The sequence below is a fragment of the Pyrenophora tritici-repentis genome, chromosome 2 (genome assembly GCF_003171515.1).
Source record: "Pyrenophora tritici-repentis strain M4 chromosome 2, whole genome shotgun sequence".
NCBI classification, from domain to species: Eukaryota; Fungi; Ascomycota; class Dothideomycetes; order Pleosporales; family Pleosporaceae; genus Pyrenophora; species Pyrenophora tritici-repentis.
The window spans coordinates 1,331,568-1,354,915 of record NC_089391.1 but is presented as its reverse complement, the minus strand read 5'-3'; the positions used below and the strand labels follow the sequence as shown (position 1 = coordinate 1,354,915).

Genomic DNA, 23,348 nt, shown 5'->3' with positions numbered 1-23,348 from the left:
CTCGGCAGCAGTGCGGCATGCAGTTGTGGCTTATCGTATTACACAGGGAAACCTAACATGTCAGTCTGTAACCTGCAGTAGCGGCGAACGATGGTACTGCGAGCAGAGCCAAACGATGATAAGCGAACATGTACAGTAGACTTACTCTTGCAACGGCTGACAGTATCCGATACATGTTTGTTTTTTGTGTTCAAGTTGACATGTCCGCGTCGGACGTACGCCACTCAACGGCTCTGGAACGTTGTTCCCGCAAAAGCAAAAACATCGGAACCGAGCCATACCCTTTCGAAGACAATGTGCAGCATCACGCCCCATCTGATACGGAGCCGGGGTACAGGTGTCACGGCCTGAATGAAAGGACTTCTCCAAGGAAATTGGTCGACGTTTGAATCTTTTCGACGCGAATGCGAACGAGACGTCGATCTTGTGCTCCTCGACTCAGGACATGTCACATGAACGCTTGACCCATGGCGACATCTCCACTCTGCAGACTATCAACGGCCAGTAGTACGTGCAGGATGCCAAAGTATGGGGTCGCCTTTTCAGGACGGTTTCTGCAGTCGTGTAGGCGAAGTGTGGTGGTGATGCACGTGTCCACTAGCACCTAGCCTAATCGAGCACTAGCCAGGAGGGAATTGGAGGCGAGGCTGCCATCGCAACCCGGAGAAGACATGTTCTCCGAGTAAAGGGTCCACCAACACCTGCAACTACGAACACAACAGCTAAATAACGATCTCAGTGAAATCATAGCACTCTATGAGTCGCTGATCTTCAATTGCACCCCGTCACGGCAACTAAACAGTACGGATCCTTCGTAGCATCGACCACTTTGTCCCACGCGACTCCACTTCCCGGTTCTCCTACTCGCACCCCCACTGTATGCCAAGCTGTGCCGTATGACAGGCTCTCAGGCATTGGTGTGTAGTTAATTGACGCTGTTTGCTTTTCTGCTTCAGGTTTGATACCTTTGGCCGAGGAGCTTCCGTTTGCTCGTCTGCGTGCGGGATAGACCAGCCGAGGCCGCAACCCGTCCTCCCGCATGAAATGATGTATATCATCACATTTTTATCTCCGCAATCCTCTATACCCTGTCTGGCAGGTATCTTAATTCGCTAGTCCTTTCAGTCTTCCCAATCCGTGGCCAGGCGCATATTGCTGATGCTACCTGTATGTACACCGATCAGTCTGAGTCGCCACGATTTTGTTAGGCTGGCACTGCATCTTGCATATGGCATCGTGCATCTCGGAGGCTTTTACTCGAATCGATCGAGTGCCGGAGACGATTGGCGACGTTATCCAGCGCGATGGCCTCCATTCGCAAGGCACAACCTCGGACTGACAGCTGACAGGGACCACGACGGCGGGAGCATCCGGATGCCGAGCCCTGGTCTGAGACCCGTTTCCGTCCCTGGCCCCATACATGGATACACTCGGCCGCGTAATTCAAAACCGGTTTGACAAACGTCCCTGATGGTCATACGCTGGAAACGAGCGCATGCACCTGTGCTGTAATGCAGGTCACTCCTCCACATGGGCTCTGCGGTTACAATATGAGCTCATCTCATAGGTACGGAAGCCAGGCCGATTTTCTGTCAGCTACCCATGGGTCTCCCATGAATCGCCCATGAATTTTCCACTCATGAGTCACCCGCGTCTCATGGTCGTGCGCTAATGAATTGGCTGTACTTGCATTCTACTTCACACTACCGAGCCAAGGCGCTGAGAAGCATAGCAGACGTAGTAAGTTACTGGGGCTCAACACACATTTTCGAGGTCGGCGAGGCGTTTGGTGGGCTCACCGATAAAAAGCCTGGCCGCGGAAACAAGCCCTACTCTTGATCGCAGATGATGCACGTTGGATCTCCACATTGTGGGCTCATATGTACCTGTATACAGAACTGGAAGAGTCTCAACTACCGGCTCGTGCGTTGTGTCATCCGCCCCGGCTTTCGCATTGGCTAAAATTTTCTTTTCTTTTCCAGAATCAACCCACTTCCTCTACGCCCTTGCAAATACGTTACACCTCCCTTGGTCATTACCCACCTGGGAGATACGAGTAATTCAAGGCTAGGGATGTTTAGATGGACGGACGAATGATTACAGTAGTCATTCATAGCTTTGGGGAGTGTTATTCGCATTTTCGAGTGTCTACACGTTGGAAGTCAAGCTGTACTTCTGCCACTCCCGTCTTCGGCATCATGACATTACCTATAATTCTTTCTATTGGTCACTAAGATTCGGAGTTTTATTGCAAGATTAAGGGCTGGCTAGTCCCGATTCCGAACCTTAAGGTCGAAGTTAAAACACCCTATCTTACATCTGTAAGCCTAAACTGCCCTAGTGCTGTCCCAAGTAATCTTGGCCAAAATCAAACGCCACCATGCATAAATGGTAGGCATCCCCTCACTTGAAAAGCCGTTGCTGCACTTTGCTGTGGTTCGGAAAGCTGTTCTACAACGAATTCTTTGAGTTCTTCTACACAATGCCTGGCGGTCTCCATCCCCCCATCGAGGTCACGGCGTCGTGGCCCAAATCCAACTATGCCAACCCAGAAATGCGACCAAACACTATCACTCTACTGGCCTACATAGGCGGGCCTATTACGGTGATGATGCTTCTGATTAGGCTTTGGGTCAGAATATTCCACCAGAGGTGCCCAGGATGGGATGACTGGTTGATGTTAGCTGCCACTGTGGGTTTCCTTTTTGAAGCTCGTCGACCTCGTATGCTAACTCGTCTAGATACCCGTCATTGCTTTGACAGTCTTGTATCCTCTCTGTAAGTCTGCCGCCCTCTTCTCAACACCACACGACTAATGCCTCTCAGGTAGCATGCAAACCTTTGATCGACACATCTGGGATATCGACTACCTGCGTGACCCTGAGAGAGTAGTCACTGCGCGCAAGATTCTTCTGGCCATAGAATGCTTGTTCTGTGTCGCCTCCGGTCTCATCAAGATATCAATCCTCCTATTCTACCGACGGCTTTCAGCGCGTGCGGTGTCGAGAGCTTTCGTCTATACAACCTGGATCTGCATTGGTTTCATCGTCGCATACAGTATCGCTCTTACACTCGCTCCCATCCTCGGTTGCCAGCCAATCTCGGCGTTTTGGGATCAAGTCAACGTCTTGAAAGTATTGGGAGGTTATGAGTACCAGTGCTTTGACGAAGGTGCCGACGTAGTGGCTGCCAGCGTCATCTCAGCTTCCCAGGACTTCATTACAGCCATCCTTCCCACCTTTCTCTACTGGAATCTCAAGATCCCTATCAAACAAAAGCTGGCTCTGTTTGGTATCTTTGCCATTGGTTACGGTGTTGTCGCGCTGGGACTTTTGCGTGCGTACTACAGTTGGTATACCTTTTACAACACGTACGATATCACTTGGTCAACGTGGAATATCCTACTTACCTCGATGCTGGAGTTGCACATTGGCTGTCTGTGTGCCAATGCTCCCTCTTTCAAGGTATTCTTCAAGCACTTCTTCCAGGAAAAGCTCGCATCGCTTCCAAAGCCCAAGTCACCTTCGGGCTGCAAGGAACGCCAGGACAGCGGGCACGGCGGATCGGCACGCGTCAATACAACCGGCTTGTGGAGCAAACTGGCTTCAAAGTTCTCCATCAGCAGTGGATCACACAACTCCAGTGGATACCTCGACTCGCATACTGGCATGTCAGTAGACAACCAGGGTGGCGTTCATATCCACAAGGAGATACAGATAACGCACTCTCCAATGAGTACCTTGGAGTCTATGGGAAACCGACACATGTCGTCGCTCACCGCCGACATCATTTGCGACCGTGACTACGACGATATCGAACTCGGTCGCTACACTACCGGTCACAACTCTCGTACATCCAGCATGCGCACTACTCTGCTTGTCAATGAGTGCGACGCGGAAAGACTCCCACCATTGCCCCTATCTCCTGCTTCGCCCATGTCACCAACGTCACCCACACCAAGCGACTTTGCCATACATCATGTCCCACAAAACATGATTGGCCAGGCAATATCCACATTTCCCGTGGCCAGAGATCAGAGTAGATCCGAGAGGCGCCTGACGCCTTTCCCAGCCATTGGCCCGGGTAATTCGAGACACACACGGTCGACCTGGCAGTCGCCGGTCTAGCAGCATGCCGCGCATGCTGCGACCCATCCTTTTTCCCAGGTTGATCCTACTCCGCAGAGCGGACCACGTCGCTGGTCGCAGAAATATAACACATGGTTTCTTTTTCTTTCTTCCTGGGTGGTGGTTTTCTTAGTCTTTCATTGATACCTCGGCGGTTGCCACTTCATGATACCACGCATGCCACATGCGGCATAGCAAAAAGTATGGATAGTACGTAGAGACGAATCTGATGTCTATTGTAATGAATGTTTTCCACAAGTGCGGCTGATTGTTTCATGTATGATTCTTCGTGAACTGCACGGTTCATACAGGCCTTTGCTACCCACAACATCTATTCAATCTACTGCGAGATTAGAGGGGGGATTCAGCAAAAAGGAAGATGGCCATGTCAGCTCACGCACCGAGGTATGTATTTCGGCAAAATCTCGGAGCTTTTCACCTGCCCAAGACACGCAGCAGCAAAATCATCACAGCATCTTCCTTGCCATCAAAACCGTCATCCTGACCATCTCCGTGGCCGTGCGATGGTCTTTCGGAGCCTTTTCCGCGACGTTATCCGTCACGATACTTGTTCCAAAACAGGAAGGTGCAGCCACCAGCGACGCAAAAACTGCGCGATGCCCCAACGCAGACACGGCCGAGAGCATGTCTTTACACATAATCAACGCCCGCGCACCTAAGAACCTAAGACTCAGGATCCAGAAACAAGGCAGTACACACCAGTAGATATAAACTAAGCGTGTAAAGCTTCTTCTCTTCTTATCTCTCCATCAGATAATCAGCCTACCAGCTACCCTGATCAACTCGTCCCGGTATCGCATGTAAGATGACATCATCACCTACCGTCTCACCACCCACGCTCTACACACGCTCAGCCCTCCAAGCCAACCCCACGCTCTCCCAAGCCATAGTCGATCTCGTAAACGACTGCTTCGCATGGTCCAAAGACCAGGAAGCCGGAAAATGGGATAATTCCATACCGAGATTCGATAACGTGGAGGAGTTGTACAATATGCTAGGAGAAGATGAGGCCATGGGCGCTATAGCTGTGATGTTCGAGGAATTGGGGGGAGGATGGGATGGGCAGCGACAACGATTCTACTGACAGCGGACAAACCACATCCTCTTCCCCAACATCCACTCTATCAACGCACACACACAAGAAACCAGTCGCCTGCGCTGCAAACATCCCCTGGCGCGGCGGCCACCTAAAAGAAGGCGCCGACAGCGAGACAGGCTGGGAGATAAAAATTGTCTGCGTACATTCGTCCCCCGCCTACCAACGGCGTGGTCTTGCAGTGCGGCTCCTTGCATTCCTAGAAGATTATCTTGTGGGGCTGGAGCGGGACGCGCTGATGAGAGAAGGGGCTGGAGCGGGTGGGAGTGTAGATCTTTGGATCTTGGCAGCCGAGTGTCAGGCTGGGCCATATTGGAGGAGGAGGGGGTATGCGGATGTTAGGAGGATGATGGCGGGGCCGGGGGTGTGGAGTTGTAGGGAGGAGTTTGAGATTGTGGTATTGAGGAGGAGGTTGGAGTTTCAGATGTAGGCTTGGGGGTGAGGAGTGGGGAGTGGATGAATCGTACGTGTGTATAGAGTGTACTCTGATCGTCATCAAGGACTGTTAATCTCCCGGGTAGCCTTGCTTCGCCTTCTTCCGCTGTCAACCCCCAGAGCTTGACGCATGATGTAACCTCACGGTGAAAAATCTTGCTCGAAATAGAGTTTGCCGCTTTCATAACTTTGTATGCCACTCAACACGCTCATGGTGTGGATCACGACTTCCGAACTTGGGGATTGATTAATGACCAAAAGAGAAAGAGCGCGGGACCTCGGCGGAAATGGCCTCATGGCAGCAAAAAAAAACATCAGGAAGCTCTGTAGTCTTAACAACGAGCATATGGAGAAAGTTTGAGCACTCATAAGCCTTAGTTGTAGTTTGTAACAGTTGTACGATGTATGCTGCGTTGCAAAAGTCCATCAAAAGAAAATGTTTTCGAGAGAAGACGATGGCTCTGGGGCATGGATCAATGACAAGTACTGCTGGAGGGAATGCCCATGAGGAAACACATAGCAAAAATCCCCCTGCTTGTAGAGGGGGCCTTCAAACGTTTTGCATACAAGTTGTCCGCAATGCCATGGTCCTACACTACCATCCCGCCTAGCGTTGTGGCGGCTTACATACACAGGCTAGCACGAGTCTAGACTCACCAAGTCCGGCTCGTGCTTTTGACTGTACGAGCGTACCGGAAGTCATACATAGGGTTATCCCAGCAATTAAAAGCCGTTGTTTGCGGCTAGGCATTTGAGCATAGGCTCTGGGCTTGCGGCTAGATCTACTTGGTACCACTCGACTACATGCGATCCTCGGGAGTGGGTGGCGATACGAGCTTCGTATCAAGAAGTCTGGTTCCCCGTTTGGAATACGAACATCATGTCATCGAGACTTTGTTTCAATAGATTGCTGTAACAGGAGTGATTGGCTCATCGTACATCGTCCCTGCATCACGAGCGCTGAGTCCATACCATCGATATTATACGGAACCGCAGCTATCTTTGGACAGCCTTGCAACGAGCACTCTCGCCATACCTTTTTACGGGGAAGTCCGATTTACTAACTAAATTCAGGTACAGGGACATGACTTTGTCTGGCAGGTTGCTGATCTTATGGTCTTTTTCAAAGTCCATCACGGTCGAAGAGAGCCACTAGCCTATTCATACTCCACTGTCGTGTTTGAGGCGGTGAATTCCGATATACTGGCTGAAAACAGTTACGGGGACGTGGCGTTGTTCAGCACATGGACGATCTCTACGGTCTTCCTCATAGCCCGCCTTGGGAGATGCTCCCTATTGGGGTTTCCGGGTGTGAGTGCCATAAAGCGACCATGTCGTTAGCTTGAGCTTCATCTAGTTGAGAGAGGCGAAGATATGCCGCAGACGATATTCTAGGTAAGTATTACGGGCCTACATCGTTCAGGAGATACGCTTTGTGAAATGATCGTTCCTCGCAAGACTATATAGATAGCATGGTAAACCCTCACTCAACTATCAAACTGTCTTCTGATGTCTCACTCTAGGCACGAAATTCCGACCTTATTCTCTTCACACAAATCTTTGCCCTTGTCGTCCCTACACACAGCTCCACTGCTCACATCCACACACATCCACAACTCTACACTCATACTTCATACTTCATACATACAAAACTCGACCCTTGTCCTCCACGACCATCAATAAACCCGCAACGTCCCTCAAAAATGCGCTGGACAACATTGTTCTTCGTGCTCGTCACCACGGTTACCGCCATCCCGGCTGCGGATCCAGCAATAAAAGAAGTGAGTCTTCTAATCTACTAGCAAAGGCACCTATTACCCCTCTCAAGAGCTATGCTAACCAAGGCGTTTCACAATTCCAGAACAAATCCTACGGTTGCGATCACGGCTGGTGCAAATGCGTACAGGGCGTTTGTCTCACTTCGAAGCACTGCACCGATCCATGCGACAACCAGCATTGTAGCAATACATTTCCAGCGGGAACTGTATACCCCCCTAAATGCAACTGACGAAAGCCAGTATGGATGGGTGTTGAAAGTGTGTTTAGACATTGTGAGGAGCTATGTGGTGACAATGTGATGCAGCAGGGTGTTTGGGCGCATGTAATTTAGTGTTTATGGCGAAAAAGTGTTATATAAGAGCTCTATTGTCGATATTTTAAGATATTCCTTGTGCGCTATGCCGATATCGCTGATAGTGGCCTTTGATAACGAACAACTGGCCATGTAATGTTCCTCCATCTAAACACGAGGCTTGGCTTGGCTCATCATGTACTTCAACCCCGACAGGTTAAGAAATCAGACAACCAGTTCTATCAATGCTTATAAAAATACGAACTGTAATTGCTGTAACTTCTCCTGTGAACGTACAGTAACGAAATTATGACTTATCGAATTTGTACTGGAAAAAATTGCTAATGTGTTTACCATTCTCCTCTAGGCCTTCGTCAATAGCTGAGACAATAGCTCCTTTGATAGTATCAAAAAGAACACGAGCAACGGCTGTGTAGACTCCGCTTGCAGAGAGGAACGTGACACGGAAAAGAATCTGTCCAGGCTCATGCTTCATCTCCGCTATCGGAGAGGCATATACACCCGATCCGGAAGGCGCGAAGACCTGACCCTGAAGATATATTATGGCTGCCCTGAAGGTCAAGTCTTTGGAGTTGTCTAGGGCATGGATCCATTTGATAATGAATGTTCCGCTCTCGATGCCTCTGGTTTCGAGGCCAGATCTGCTGGGGTCAGGCAAGGACATGGATCTAGTATTATCAGTAGTTGCAAAGTTGGAACATAGAGCTTGTGTGAAGGTTACTTTTTGGTAGCAAGAGAGATATCAGGGATCTCGACAGCCCTAGCAACAGGCGCAGAGAGCCTTGAGTAGTTGTAAGCTTTAGTTGAAATTCATAGCGATAGTAGACATACTCGACAGCGTAGTTTGGCGCAAAAGGTACGGCATAGGATGTTCCACAGAAAACCACAAGGAGGATAGATTTTAGAGAAACCATGATGATTTTGTAGATGTTGATGAGGAATGTCGATGAGAGATGAGTACTGTTAGAGGGAATACTCGAGAGTAAGGCCTTTATATATTACTTCTATACCTCCAATTCATGATTTCGTTGTTCAATACATGCATGCCCACTAGTTGTGAATCTACTTTCACAGGCCGACGTGAATATAGATTCAGTAAGCAAGGTCCGTTCTTCTACTCTTCCGAGCGTCTCACAATTTGTTTTCAGTCAATCAGAATCAAGACAAGATTTTTAAATGTTGGAGGATAAGCACTAGATCATCCAAAATCTTGTTGATACCTTCAGTTCTGAAGTATTTGCGGACGCAAGGCGAAGATCTGCCGGCAATACGAGCTTCTTATTAGGAGGTCCGGTTCAAAGCGCGTCAAAGCTTCAGTATCCCCCACTTCAATCGATTTTCGCGTCATGAATAAGCAGCCACTGGTACGTCGGCCATACTGATAAGCCCTTCCATTTTCCTATCATACTAGCAGCTTCTTCTACACGTCGTCTAACTCCCTGTTTGGGGACTCACTCTGTTCATGTCAGACTCCGCAACAATCAATCCAGATTGGTCAGATTGATTGATTTGATTGGTCATTTGGAGTTTTTACCAACTCAATCAACTCAATCTAAGCTTTTCAAAATAGCTAATCAAATCAACTTGCGAAGGTCAGATTGATTGATTTGATTAGTTAGATTGATTTATTATTAACGAGTTGTAAGGCGAGTAGTGTCGTATTAAGAGAAGGTTTTTGGTGTTGAAGATAGTTATCTTGGACCCCTATCTCGCTTAGCTTGTGATCCCTGTCGGCCGGGCAAGCCAGTCTCTATGCATTCACTTCTCACCAGCTAGCTCTCCTCTTATAGGACTAGCTCCTTCTGCTTAGGGGCTAGCCTCTTCTAGGCTTCACCCCGCACCTATATAGCTAGTCCTTCGCTGTTCTCAATACAACAACGATTTCGCTCACTCAGTTCCCTAATAATCCCTTACACACAACACTAGTTGCCTAGCTACCTATACAGACATTTTTCTTTAGTGTTTAGTATCGCCCACGATGGCCAAACGCTCTCGAGTTCCCACCAATACTGCTGCTGCCGCCGCCGCCGCCAAACGGGCGCGCCTATCAAGGCCCTCTGTCCTATCTCAGCGATCGCTGTCGCCCCAGGAAACCCTTGGCGCCGCCGTAAGCCAGGCCACAACGTTTGAGTCGCAATTTTTGGAGTCGCAAACAGAGGAGGAGGGTGCGGCTAAGGGCAGCCAGGCTGGTACAGCAGCAACAACAGAGGCTAGCGTTGATACAGAGCCTGATAATGGCGATAACTTTGACGGCATTAACTGGGATCGCCTCCCTCGGTTCATGAAGCCTCTTACAACTGGGCGGCGCGTCAAGAGTTGGATCTTTCAACATGGATATCGCGTTGTTGAGCTCTACGATCAGAATCGGGTGTGGTTTGTTTGCAAATACTGCCACATCCACAAGGTCATTGACACTGGCGGCAGTGGAGTTTTTGACGTATCAAAGGCCACCTCCTCAGCTGCAGCTCATCTTGGCCTTCAGAAACGAGGCCATGGCTTTACAAAAGACGGCCTGAAGCCTCGAAGAACAGGGCAGCAACTCTCTCTACGACAGACGCTGGAGACTGGTGTTGCAGTCTCTCAAGAGGCTGCCAACGCGATGGGCAACTTCAACATCCAGCAGTTTCGTGAAGTTGCAGTGTTCTGCCTTCTTGATAACAACTTGCCAATGGAGCTACTTGCAAGGCCGTCCTTTCGCGAGATGATTAGCCTTGCAAACCCAGAGGCAGAGGCAGCTTTGTGGGTAAGTCCTCGCAGTGTAGCTACCTACGCAATGCGCCTCTTCCAATATATGCAGCCACAGATTGTCTGCGCTCTGTCAGAAGCTGCAAGCAAGATCCACATAAGCTTTGATGGTTGGACGACAAAGGGTGGCAAGCGTGGATTCTTTGGAGTCGTTGCACACTTTGCTAACGCCTCTGGAGTGATACAAGATCTCCCCATCGCCCTCCCACATCTCGCAGGCTCTCATACAGGTGATGCTATCGCTGATACAATTAAAAAGACGCTCCAAGAATACAGTATTGGGAGTGATAAACTCGGCTACTTCGTCCTCGACAATGCTGCAAACAACGATACTGCAGTCTCCTCGCTCGCCCACGCGTACGACTTCAACGCTGCTCACCGACGCCTCCGCTGCGGCCCTCACACGCTTAACCTTATTGGCCAGGCAATTATCTTTGGCAGCAATCAAGAGGCGTACAACAACAACAACGACGAGCAGCTCCAAACAGAGGAGGTGTACATGCAGGAGTGGCGTCAAGAAGGGCCCTTAGGTGTACTTATCGACGTTATCAACCATATAAAAACGCCTCAACAACACGAAATTTTCCGAAGCTTCCAAACCGCCGCCAACGCCGAGTTGCCAGCTAGAGAGCGCCTCCACGTACTTGAGCCTGTGAAGCCTGTTGTTACACGCTGGAACTCTTACTACGCTGCCTTCAAACGCGCAACTCAACTCCAGGCAGCATACAACTCTTACGCTGAGCACTACATTAACGCACTCTCCCTTGAAGATCGCCGCGCTTGTCAACGTGGCAATAAACTCCCTGAAGCACCTAGTTGGATGAGATCAACAGGACTTACAGCTGCTGATTGGGCGGTGATAACAGAGTATCAGGACTGCCTAGAGCCGCTTAAGCTTGCTACGGAGAAGCTTGAGGGTCGCGGAAAGGCAGGCAAATACGGCGCTATATATGAGACTATTCCTGTATTTGAATACGTACTTGGCGCGCTCGAAGCCCGTACGCGCTCGTACGAGCAAGTTGACTTCAACCCACCTGATGCGCCTGAAGATCACCTCTTTGTTAACCTCCGCGCCGCCTGGAGTAAGGCCAACGATTACTACAACAAGCTCGATCGATCGCCAGCATACTACGCTGCTACCTGCCTCTATCCATACTACAAATACTACTGCGAGAACAGCTGGGTGGATAAGCCAGAATGGCTAACATCAGCCAACGCTGGCTTCCTGCAGCTCTGGCAGTCGTATAAGCCTCAACGTACACGTCCTCCATCTCAAACAACTGCAAAACCAAGGCATGGAGGAATAGATGATGTGATTGGCGCCCTCGTACGGCGCAACAAGGCTCAGGTAGAGGCTGCCCACGACGATGAGTACGAGCGCTGGAGAACTCAAGAGCCAGAGTGGACAAGCGAACAGTATCTTAGCGATGGCCACCCAGTCAAGTACTGGATTCAATTACGCTCAAAATACCCATGTTTAAGCCAGTTTGCGATTGATATACTCACGATACCAGCATCTAGTTGCGACTGCGAGAGGCTCTTTAGCGAGCTTGGCGATTTACTTGAGCCGCGCCGGCGAGCTCTTGGCAGCGAGTTACTTGCTGCCCTTCAGCTTGTACGTTCGTGGAGACGAGCTGGCTTTGACGGCTTGTACAACAACGGTGATGATGAAGACAAGTGGAGTGACGTCAAAGATGAGGAGATTGTACAACAGTACGATATAGAAGGCTGGAGTACAACACCATAACCCCCTGTATACTACTTCTTGGCATCAATCAGCCAATCAACCAATCAATCGCAATCAATCTGCTCAAAAACCCTAACAATCAATCCGCAATCAATCGGCAGCGTCGCCGCAAGCTAATCAAACCAATCGACAACCTTAAGATTGATTGATTTGATTGTTGCGGAGTCTGGTTCATGTAGATCTCTGATACACCTCACTACGCCAACTCTTCGCCTTTTCCAACTATTCTCATAACTTCAACGTCATTTCGCGCTCACTTAACTGGTGCCGTACCCCCTTACTCAATAATAAAAAGCTGCAAAACCTGTTACTTTGTGGATTCTCTTACTTCTGACACGAGCCCATAACACTCCGCACGGTGGCCCATGAAATATGATGGGCTAACTGAGACTAGACAATGGGGCCTAGCGATGTGTTGGAATATCGGTTATCAACAGATTCTATTGGTAGTTCACACAGACACGGCTTTTCTATAGGGGTTGACGAGTGAGGATGTCATGCGATGTGAACACGATGAAAGTGTTGGTATGACCTCTGGCTGGTGCAGGACGTAGATCGATGCTTCAGACAATATTGCAGTGCGGGGTTTTGGGCCCAGACTATTGAGGGTGCAGGGAAAGTCTTAACTACAAGGTTACTGTATCAAAAAAGAGCAAAGAGGAAGAGGCAATTGCACACGCGGATTATATCCTATCAAGGAGCGGAGATAACTTCACCGCAATCTACTCAGATGCCTCACAACACGACAAGGGAATAGGGATCGGCGTAGGTGTAGTAGCGTACAGCTCCACCCACGAAGAAACCTTTTCTCAAAAGACAAACATTGGATGCTCCCAACTAGTCTACAACGGTGAACTAGAGGGGATAGCACAGGCATTTGAACACGCGGCTACAGTGGCACAAGAAGGCCAAGAGATCTACGTATACGCAGACAACCAAGCAGCAATCCATAGGCTTAACAACCTATCGGACAACCCGGGACAACAGTGGCTACTAAGATGCATCAGAGCTGCAAAGAGAATAACGACAAAGAAAGCATCTATCCACCTGCAGTGGGCCCCAGGACACAACGACGTCAAGGGTAGACTCCGCAACAATCAATTCAATCCGGTCACTCTCCTAGACCCACTTACCTATCTAGGTAGGGCTTAAACTCCTATAGGTAACTACTAGGCTTAAAGCGGTAATCAATCAATCCAATCTGAACCTTCTAGGACCCACTTAATTGATTGTTGCGGACTGTGGTCAAGGGCAATGAAAAAGCCGACACGCTAGCAAAGGAAGCAGCTAAAGAGAGACCAACAACATCGACCATAGCGAGCCTAGCCTACTTAGGCACAGAAATCAACAAAATACAAAAAACAGAACAACTGATGGAGTACAAGAGGTATACCGACAGGCCCACCAAAAACAGAAGCTCCTACTCAAGGATCTTCAAGCTCAACACACATACAACAATCAAAGTCCCGAAGGGAACACCAAGAGAAATCTCGAGCGCGTTCTACTCACTTAAGCTAGGACATGGATACTTCAACTCCTACCTTAAGAGATTCAACAAGAGAGACTGCAATCTATGTATATGCTACAAACCACAAACACCACAGCATCTACTTCTAGATTGCAAACAGTACAAAACACATCGAAATACACTCAAAGAAGCAATACCACACAGACCCATCACCCTCCCACTCCTCCTCCAAACAAAGACAGGCATCAAAGCTACTCTAGCCTTTATTGCAAGTACTAGGATTGGCACGAGAAAATGGCACCTTGGGCAAACCACCGAACAGACAGACACTGTATAAAACTACAAAAACAACATTTCCTTATCTAAAAGAGCCCGCTGCTACATCTCTTTCTATTCACCACACTGCTCTTTAGCACCCGCGCCAACGGAAGACTAGCTCTGAAATTGGAGTACGCAAAACACCACCCAAATTGTACAAGACCCATAGAAACTCCACAACGACCATCATACATAGAACGGCTTAGCCAAAGTCCTACATAGTCACCGACTGATACAGGACTCTAATGGAAATATAATAATATAATATTGAGGGTGCACTTCCTATGAAATATCAGCTCCTTGCAAGACTATTTATATATAGCGTTATCCGCCGTCTACTTCAACCCACAAGCTGTGTCCTACCATCTCACTGACTTACTCTCTACGCAACAACCCCAGCCCTTACTGTCTACATGGGAATCTCTACCCTTACTCTCTGCACGCGCTCCAAAATTCGTAGCATTCTTCAAGTTGCGCTGGGCTATACTGTACCTTGTCTTCGTCACTATGGCTACGGCAAGAGTGTTGGAAGTATGTCTCCCAATCCACCAAAACCACACCTGAGATCAATCAAGCTAGCTTGATAGCTTGATTGGAAGATTGATGCCAAGCCAATTCAATCAATCCAGCCAAACCTCATACAAAAACGCAATCAATCCAGCTGAGCTTTTCCGTGAGCTTGATTCAGATTGATAGCTTGATTGCCTTAAGTATATAGTAGATTTCGGTGATGAGGCAGCCCATGAGGCAGCTTAGATAGCTGTAAAAGCTCTATACTGAGCTTTTTTTGGTGTTTTAGTTACGCCGTGTAACATTGAGTAATATCCGATAGCTCCGTGTAACTAGCAGCCAGCGCGTCGTCTCATATAGTATACTCCATCTCCATCTCCATCACCCACAATACTATATACTTTTGGTGTTGCAGATCTATCGCCGTATACCTCACCTCATCGTCGCCCTCATGCCGCCCAAAAAACGCGTCTCTGATAGCGCTCCCTCGCCTAGAAAGCGCGCGCGCGGCACTGCGAGCCAGCCCGTCGCGATCGACTCGCAGTCATATCAATCTCAGCCATCTGCTCTATCTCCGCCGCCTCCATATACACATACTTTCGAGTCGCGATTGCGCGAGTCGCAGCCCGAAGACGCTATCGTCGCGCCCGCCGAGGGCAGTGAGCAAGCTACGCTCGCTCCGTCTTCTGAAGCCGCCGACGACGCTGTAGATGAGGCTTTTGACGCCCATCTCGAAGACAATTATGATGGCATAGATTGGGGTCGCCTTAAGCTGTATACGAAGCCTATCACGACGCACCAACACAAGCGGAGTTGGATCTATCGCCACGGCTATCGCGTCGCTCTTCTCAAAGATCCAACCCGCGTATTCTTCATCTGCCACTGGTGTTTCAAGCACAAGCTCACGGATATTGGTATTGGGATATACAATACAAGCGCAGCAGTCTCGTCAGCCGCGCGCCACCTCAGCGAGCAGAAACCTGGCCATAGGCTAGTAGCACCAGGCAAGACTCCAGTTGCTAGTGTTTACAACGCGCTCACCACTGCGAGAGTCCCTATCTCACAGGCAGTAGCTAATCAGATTAACGGGTTTAGCAAGCAGCGCTTTAGGTTTGCCGCAGTAGACTGGCTCGTCGCGAACAACCACCCCATCTCTGAGTTCGAAACACCAGCTTTTCGACGCCTAATTGCTATCGCCAACCCACTTGCAGAAGCAGCGCTCTGGAAGAACCACAAGAGCGTCTCCCAATACGTCATACGACTGTTTGACTGGCTCAGGCCCCGCGTTGTCCACGAGCTGTCACAATCGCTTAGCAAGATCCATATAAGCTTTGACGGATGGACAACGAAAGGCGGCAAGCGCGGGTTTCTCGGTATCGTCGCCCACTACGTCAACTCAGATGGCAAGCTCCGAGACCTGCCTATCGCGCTGCCTCAGCTCACAGGCGCTCACTCCGGCGATCGATTAGCTGAGGTTGTATTATCAATCTTAGAGCAGTTTAGCATAAGCGAGCGCACACTCGGTTACTTCGTCCTCGACAATGCCCCTAATAACGACACCGCTGTCGCTGCGATTGCCCACGAGCTTAACTTCAATCCTATACACCGACGCCTCCGCTGTGGCCCTCATACGATCAATCTGATTGGGCAGAGACTGCTCTGGGGCAGAGATGCAGACTCATACAACAACGAGGGAGTTGACGAGCTCGCCGACGAGGCAGCGTTTATAAAGGAGTGGCGAAAGCACGGGCCTTTAGGCGTACTTCTCGATATTGTCAACTATATCCACACACCGCAGCAGTACAATCTTTTTGAGAAGGCGCAGCGTACAGCTTACCGTGAGCTACCTCACGACGCAGACGACAAGCTCACGATACTACAGCCAATCAAGCCAGTAGTCACACGCTGGAACTCATACTTCGACTGTTTTGAGCGAGCTATAAAGCTCGCGCCGGCCATCAACGCGTACGCGAACACCCACATACAAAATACAGCAAAAGAGGATATCTACGCCGACTCACAGGGCAAAAATCGGCCTGCTGCTCCACAGTGGATGAGATCAGACGGCCTCACAGCTGCCGATTGGGCTGTTGTTACCGACTATATAGAGGTTCTTAGGCCACTTAAAGAGTGTACAAAGCGCTTTGAGGGACGTGGCGAGTATAGCTTTGGCGCGATCGCTGAGGTGATCCCAACGTTTGAGTTTCTACTCACTCAATTAGAAGCTCGCCTCCTCTACTACGATTGCGTAGTCCATGACGCTCACGACGAGGCACCCGAAGATCACCTTCCTATTAATCTACGCGCAGCGCTACTTAAGGCGAACGAGTACTACGCTAAACTCGACGACTCGCCAGCTTACTACGCTGCTACAATACTCCATCCTCGCTACAAACACTACTGCGATCAAGCGTGGGCTGAGAAGCCTGACTGGCTGGCGCTTAATAATCTTAATTTCCAGGCACTGTGGGCGGATTACAAGTCGCTGCCGTTACCGAGGCCTTGCTACACACGCGCACCGAAGAAACCGAGCAATATTGACGACGCGATTGACGGCATTATTGATCCCACACGCGGCAATACTAAGGAGGATGAGTATGAGCAGTGGAAGCGCGAGCCAATCGTTGGCAAGGGCACCGATCCTATACAATACTGGTTCGGGCTGCGCGATCAATATCCCAACCTTAGTAAGATGGCGCTTACTATACTCTCTATACCCGCTTCAAGCTGTGAGTGTGAGCGCGTCTTCAGTGAGCTCGGAGATCTACCAGAGCCTCGCCGACGCTGTATATCACCTGAGCTACTAGCAGCACTACACTCAGTACGACGATGGAGACGGGCAGGTTTTGGTGGCGGCGACAACGACGATATGGGCCAATCAAAGCTTACCGACGAGCAGATGGACGTTTTGTACGAGCTTAGCAAGTGGGTGGGCGAAGACGACGATCTAGATACATGGGACGACGGCTGAGACTCAACACCAAAAAATATATACAACTTTCCTATTTGGGAATCAAGCACCCAAGCTACCAATCAAGCTAACAACTTTCCGCCAAGCCAATTCAATCAATCCAGCCAAATCTCATACAAACAGCCAATCAATCAAGCCGGGGGCTGTCAGCTTGCTTGATTGATTGATCTCAGGTGTGACCAAAACAGTCTCATCACCTTTCAATAGCCACACTAACCAAAACTTCGTACGATTTTAGAATCGAGCCTTAGGTTGCGATTGGGACTTCTGCGAATGCACGACCAACAGTTGTGTTAACGATGATTGTTTTCAGGCATGCTATGCAGGACACTGTAGCAATACATTTCCACCGGGAACTCAATTCCCTCCAACATGCAAACCCAAGGACAAGAAGAAGAAGAAGAAGAAGAAGCCGCAAATTAAGCCGGTGCGGGAGGATTAAGACGCTACAGATGGCTAGCAAGTGTTTTTAGAGTTCGTGGGGGGCTATGTGGCAACAATGGAATGAGAGTTGGGTGTTTGAGCTAGGCAATCGGTGGTGGGGGTTTACGGCGAAAATTTTTAATTAGAAAGAAACATCATCTATTGATACTTCCGGAACCAATGAGGATCACGCTCTTGGTAAGTATACATAATCTCTGTGACCCAATTCTTTACAGGAACCACATCTTCTCCCACATATACCTTCAAAGTCGGACCGAGCGCTTCATTGCAGAAAAGGACAACTTCGGTTATCCGATTGCTTTCGATATCAGAAATCCATGCTAGGCCTCGGTGCTCCATAGCCCGACGAATTCTGAATGCACTGCGCAAGATTTCTTTTTTTCCAGATATGTCACTTGAGCTCAAAGCAGAGTTGCTATCAGTCAGTTCAGTCAGTCCGGAGCTCTCTGGACTGACTGAACTGACGTCCTGAGGTCACTGAACTGGACTGGACTGACTGCCAAGACTTTTCAATTAAACTAAAACTGACTGACTGAACTGACGTCGCCGCGGCCTGCGGACTGACTGGACTGACTGAACTGAGTTACCTGACGTCGAACTGAGATAAATGCTCCTGTACTTTTGAGATTTCTTCCTCTGATAGTGTGCGCGCTAGCCCAGAAGCTGAGGTAGTTGTTGGCTGTATACCAAGCCTCTTCCAGCTCTTCAAGCTCTGCAAAGCTGAAATAAGCTCTGGCTTCATATGGAGTCTCCGGGTGCCTAACATGTCGCCAAGCTCGCTGAAAGTCCGCTCACAGTCTGCCGCTGCTGCTGGTATTGTTAGGACGTCAATAGCGAACTTTGAGAGTATAGGGAACTGCCCAGCAACTGACTCCCAGTATAGAAGCGGATTAAGAGACAGCCAATCCTCCTCAGCTAACGCTGGTTGCCGCTTCCATATCTCATACTCATCCTCAGCAAGGCTTGCCTCTAACTGCCGTGTGCTTTGCTCAATTGACGACTGTAGAAAAGCTGATCGCGACGTTGAAATCCCTAGCCGGGGCTTCTTACGCGGCGGCGTTACAGTGTGAGCTGAAGTGGCTGCAGAGTCCTTCCGCCCTGCCACATACGCAGGAATGCCCGGTGGTTATTGTCAAGCCAGCCGTCGCGATAGTGGACACCGTCACGGGCAGTGACATGGGTGTCAGGCACCTTCCAGAGCGCTGAGAGGTGGTGTTTGTAGTGCGGGTGTAGTATTGTAGCAGTGTAGTAGACAGGCGCGTTATCGAATTTTGCGTAGTACTCAGCAAGCTTACAATGCGCAAGGTTAACGTTTGTAATAAGATGATCTTCAGGCGCATCTAGATCTTCGTAATTTACATCCTTAAGGCGGTCTTTGAGAGCCTCAAGCTGGTCAAGAAGCCACTCAAACGTTACTAGAACTTCCCATATAGCGCCGTGTCGGCCGTGTCGGCCGCGACCTTCAAGTAGCCGTGCAGCTTCGGCAAATGGCTCAAGGAGTCGAATGTATTCTGTTATTGTCGCCCAGTCCTTGCCGCTTAGACCCCCTTCGCGTATATATAACCGTGGCTGGGCAGCAGGGAGCTGCTCACGATTCTTCCGGCGTCGTGAGGTTGCTGTTGCAGCACTATGCTCCTCAAGTTTACACTCAATATAGCCATCGATAGGGCCGTGTAGCTCAGCTGCACGGACAAACGTGTTGAAATAGCTATTCCAGCGTGTCTTAACAGGCTTCACAAGCTGCCGGATGTGGGGTGTAACACCTAGAGACTCTGCCTCCTCGCACTGTAGGCGCTCTAGTAGTTGTCGAGTTTGAGGCGTACAGATAGACGCAATCACGTCAAAGAGGACGCCAACAGGACCGTATTTGCGCCACTCATCCATGTACTTCTCCTCTTCCTCAAGGTGTGCGGCTTCATTCTCGTACGCGCTACGGTCTTTGCCCCAAATTACTAATTGTGCGCTTAGGTTGAGTATATGGCAGCAGCACCGCAGCCGCCGCTCGCTTGCGATAAAGCCAAACTCCTCTGCTAAGGACTCAACTGCAGTATCATTGTTACTTGCGTTGTCAAGCACAAAGTACCCAACCCTCGCGTTGTCAACGCCAAATAGCCGAAGTATTGTTGTTGCTGCAGCGGCAATATTATTGCCAGTGTGCGCCCCGTGTAGCTCAGGCAACCCAAGCAGGTGGTCAACTAGCTTGCCCTCGCTGTTAAGGTAATGTACGCAGAGGCCAGTAAAAGCATACTGCCCACCAGTTGAAGTCCAGTTGTCGAATGACACGTGTATAAGCGACCGGGCTTCGCGAAGGTAGTTGGCAACAGCTAGTATGTATGTATTGTACTCAGTAATAATATGATCGTGGAGCGTTTAGTGGCTACGCCAAAGGAGAGCTTCGGCTAGCGGGCTCACGGCCGCAATCATGGCTCGAAACTGCGGCGTTTCTATTACGCGAAGGCTCTGGTTGTCCGCGACTACCCAGTCCTTCAGCGCGTCCTGAAATCGAGAGGTTGAAAAGCTTGCTGCTATCTCGTTTGCTACCTCTTGCGATACTTCTATCCCTTTAGACCTCATAATATATACTTGGGACTTTGCGAGCGCGCCCATAATATTGCCCTCCCGGCTAGCAATTGGTACAGGTCCGTTAGGTCCGTGTGAGTGTCCAGGCTTGTTGCTTGAGAGGTGTCGGCCGGCGTTTGTAGTGCTGTCAGCCTCGTAGCAAGCCTCCTGCTTCCGTCGTTGATGGCAGTACCGGCAAAGCCAGTAGTTTTTCTTGTACTTGCGGTGCCAGACGGCCCAGCCGTGGCGGTAGATCCAGCTTTTTCGCCCACCGCGACTATTACGCTCAACCTGGCGCCGCTCAAGATACGGCACACGCTTAAAATCAAGCCCGTCGTAATTGTCGTCGTCGTCGTCGTCGTCGCCGTCGTTGGGGAAGTCCGCCTGTACTGCCAAGGGCTCATCAGCCTGGGCCTCGCTCGCAGTATCGCCAACAGTAGGCGCGTTTGATAGCGATGGTAGAGGAGAATTGCGCTTGTCGCATTCTACAAGGCGGCGAAGGCCTGAATTAGAGGGAGTAGACATGAAGTACACCAAGAAGTATTATGGCAACAGTAGTCTAGCGTCGTGTGTATAGCAGACGCGACGCGACGCGACGCGAAAGGCTTACTAGGTGCGCACCGGGTAGCGCATTTCCGCAAACTCTAATTAGCTTAAAGCCAGATGCTTTAACTTATATAGGATTAGTGTCTTTATATCTAGGACTAGCGCGGCTTCGAAGCCGCACTAAATGTGGCTTTCACAACTCTAAAATACTGCTTTAAAAACAGCTAACGTCAGTCTAACGTCAGTCAGTTCAGTCAGTCTGGAGGCTTCTGAACTGACTGGACTGACGTCCAGCTGCCTCAAGAACTGACTGACTGAACTGAGTCTTGGCAGTCAGTTCAGTCAGTTCGAACTGAGTTACCTGACTGATAGCAAGTCTGGCTCAAAGTAGCCATTGGACAACGATGCCGGTTCTAATAGAAGGAATAAGCAAGCAGGAGTTTGGAAGCAAAGCTGGGCTTGGAGATGGCCATCTTGATGAGGAGGAAATCGATTTCTAGATACGCCGTGTCGGTGAATGGATCAAAAAACCTTATGGTCAAGCTAGAGGGCGCGAGCTCGATGTTCTCGACCTTGCCATCAGCCGATATCGGATAAAATGTGCGTATGTAGCCGGGGATCTTTTTCCATTTGATGATGCCGTCGTGCTTCATGCAGATGGGTCTGTACTCAGATCGCACTTGTCGGCAGACTTGCGTAAGGGCGAGACATGGAAGTACACCGCGTGATCCTTCGGCTTCTACGATGAATTCGTAAACCCGGTTGCGCTGCTCTAATTGCCGGATTAGCAAATGTAACGGTGCAACTAATTTGAGATATGCCTACCTGCCGACAAGTCGAGAAAGCGAAGTTATCCCTGGCGATCGCTCATGATGACGCGAGAGAACGTCGTTACGTTCAGGTAAGAGTGTCGATCGTTTGTGATAGTTGAGGTTGCGTGGAGGTGGGATGTAGTCGTGGAAGAGGGGCATTAAGAATAATGCGCACAGGTAGGTCTCAATCATACCACTGTCCTGAGATAGGACTAGCGCAGTCACACAGGACTGGTCCTCGCGCTTGTTCATTCTGCTCTGCTACTACCCCCACTTCGTGAATACCCCGAGGCGCGCCTAGAAAATTGCGCTGACTTGAACAAAACAGTGAATTCGCTCATTGGCGGTGCACCCATTCTGACCAGCAGTTCCCGTGGATCTGATGTTCCATCTGATGCCACAACGTCCTTCATAGATCGGCCGGGGTGAAAAGTAAGAGCAATCGTCGGATAACGACTACAAGTAATTGAAATCTTCATAAACAGCTTCCCGAGGTCCAGCAAAAAGACGCCCGACGATAGATTTGCAAAGAAATCGGTCAAAGCAAGAGCTATGTTGAGGCTGGCGCTTGCTTCGAGAAACGTGACTTTGAGTTGCTTGTGTTGTAGGCAGAGACGTGCTAGTAACGTCGCATCATAGCGCTGGCCAAAATACGTTCTGACGTGGATGTTGCCTTGCACGCCGTATATGGCCGTTGGGATGAATACAGGTAGCTCCTGGGGTTTGCTTTTGGCTGACTGTACTTCATTTGAAGGTGCAACCTTCGTTGGCTGCGGGTAGAATGTTCTGAGAAAGGTATCCGCGGTGATTTGATGGACAACCAGAGCCGTGCGGGCCAAGTAAATCGGCCTGAACTCCGTGCGCACTTGCTGACATGTGTACTGTAGGCTACCATACAGCCCGAATGGCCTACGCGCATAATCAGGCCTTGGGTTCCTTGGTAGCTGCCTAGGTTTTGGTTCAGTGCAGAATTCGTAGATCCGGTTACGAAGTTCGCCAGGTAGTGACAGGAGGGGTGAGGTAGACATTGCGGCGGCGCTATCGATCAGAATGAAGGTTTCTGTGTTGTCTAATGTATAATGAGCAATCGATTGTACCTCAGTAGTTACAAGTGTCAAGCACAGACGGAGGAAGATAGAGGAATCTAAAAAGTACCCGGATGAGAAGGGCCTTTTAACCGGCACTCTAAGCTATGCCTTATGTGGCTAGTATGAAATTGCGCCGGTGGTCTGATGGCTGTAATACTCATGGAATGTTTATTTGGATATCTTTCCATCCTGAGATATAACACACTGATATTGAGTGGCACCGCCCCATCCTGTAGTATGTATAACAACAATACTTGGCATTACCACTAGAGCAAGCCATGCGCGATCGACTGGTTAGCACGCGATCAGCGAATCTTGTACAACAAATTCCATCACGGACAAGGATCGCCGGCGTATATCCTGAGCAAT

General features: G+C 49.6%; 9 protein-coding genes across 9 annotated transcripts; 6 read left to right on the top strand and 3 right to left on the bottom strand.

Annotated features, from left to right (window-relative positions):
* Positions 1–2,482: 2,482 nt before the first annotated feature.
* PtrM4_059820 (uncharacterized protein) lies at positions 2,483–4,127 on the top strand (the record flags this gene model as incomplete). Its single annotated transcript, XM_066105466.1, has 3 exons — positions 2,483–2,692; positions 2,742–2,778; positions 2,827–4,127. 3 exons carry the CDS (start codon positions 2,483–2,485, stop codon positions 4,125–4,127), a joined length of 1,548 nt encoding a protein of 515 aa, XP_065964093.1.
* An 826-nt stretch (positions 4,128–4,953) lies between these two features.
* Positions 4,954–5,232, top strand: PtrM4_059810 (uncharacterized protein; the record flags this gene model as incomplete). Its single annotated transcript, XM_066105465.1, has 1 exon — positions 4,954–5,232. The coding sequence occupies one exon, from the start codon at positions 4,954–4,956 to the stop codon at positions 5,230–5,232; it is 279 nt and encodes a 92-aa protein (XP_065964092.1).
* Positions 5,233–7,382: 2,150 nt separating this feature from the next.
* On the top strand, positions 7,383–7,687 carry PtrM4_059800 (uncharacterized protein; the record flags this gene model as incomplete). Its single annotated transcript, XM_066105464.1, has 2 exons — positions 7,383–7,460; positions 7,541–7,687. The coding sequence occupies 2 exons, from the start codon at positions 7,383–7,385 to the stop codon at positions 7,685–7,687; spliced, it is 225 nt and encodes a 74-aa protein (XP_065964091.1).
* Positions 7,688–8,057: 370 nt separating this feature from the next.
* Positions 8,058–8,435, bottom strand: PtrM4_059790 (uncharacterized protein; the record flags this gene model as incomplete). Its single annotated transcript, XM_066105463.1, has 1 exon — positions 8,058–8,435. The coding sequence occupies one exon, from the start codon at positions 8,433–8,435 to the stop codon at positions 8,058–8,060; it is 378 nt and encodes a 125-aa protein (XP_065964090.1).
* Positions 8,436–9,749: 1,314 nt separating this feature from the next.
* On the top strand, positions 9,750–12,263 carry PtrM4_059780 (Dimer-Tnp-hAT domain containing protein; the record flags this gene model as incomplete). The annotated part of the gene is made up of 1 exon (XM_066105462.1): positions 9,750–12,263. The coding sequence occupies one exon, from the start codon at positions 9,750–9,752 to the stop codon at positions 12,261–12,263; it is 2,514 nt and encodes an 837-aa protein (XP_065964089.1).
* A 513-nt stretch (positions 12,264–12,776) lies between these two features.
* On the top strand, positions 12,777–14,068 carry PtrM4_059770 (uncharacterized protein; the record flags this gene model as incomplete). Its single annotated transcript, XM_066105461.1, has 3 exons — positions 12,777–12,788; positions 12,915–13,404; positions 13,539–14,068. 3 exons carry the CDS (start codon positions 12,777–12,779, stop codon positions 14,066–14,068), a joined length of 1,032 nt encoding a protein of 343 aa, XP_065964088.1.
* A 942-nt stretch (positions 14,069–15,010) lies between these two features.
* Positions 15,011–17,530, top strand: PtrM4_059760 (Dimer-Tnp-hAT domain containing protein; the record flags this gene model as incomplete). The annotated part of the gene is made up of 1 exon (XM_066105460.1): positions 15,011–17,530. The coding sequence occupies one exon, from the start codon at positions 15,011–15,013 to the stop codon at positions 17,528–17,530; it is 2,520 nt and encodes an 839-aa protein (XP_065964087.1).
* Positions 17,531–18,557: 1,027 nt separating this feature from the next.
* PtrM4_059750 (uncharacterized protein) lies at positions 18,558–20,398 on the bottom strand (the record flags this gene model as incomplete). Its single annotated transcript, XM_066105459.1, has 3 exons — positions 18,558–19,054; positions 19,084–20,298; positions 20,356–20,398. The coding sequence occupies 3 exons, from the start codon at positions 20,396–20,398 to the stop codon at positions 18,558–18,560; spliced, it is 1,755 nt and encodes a 584-aa protein (XP_065964086.1).
* A 1,094-nt stretch (positions 20,399–21,492) lies between these two features.
* On the bottom strand, positions 21,493–21,732 carry PtrM4_059740 (uncharacterized protein; the record flags this gene model as incomplete). The annotated part of the gene is made up of 1 exon (XM_066105458.1): positions 21,493–21,732. The coding sequence occupies one exon, from the start codon at positions 21,730–21,732 to the stop codon at positions 21,493–21,495; it is 240 nt and encodes a 79-aa protein (XP_065964085.1).
* Positions 21,733–23,348: the final 1,616 nt, after the last annotated feature.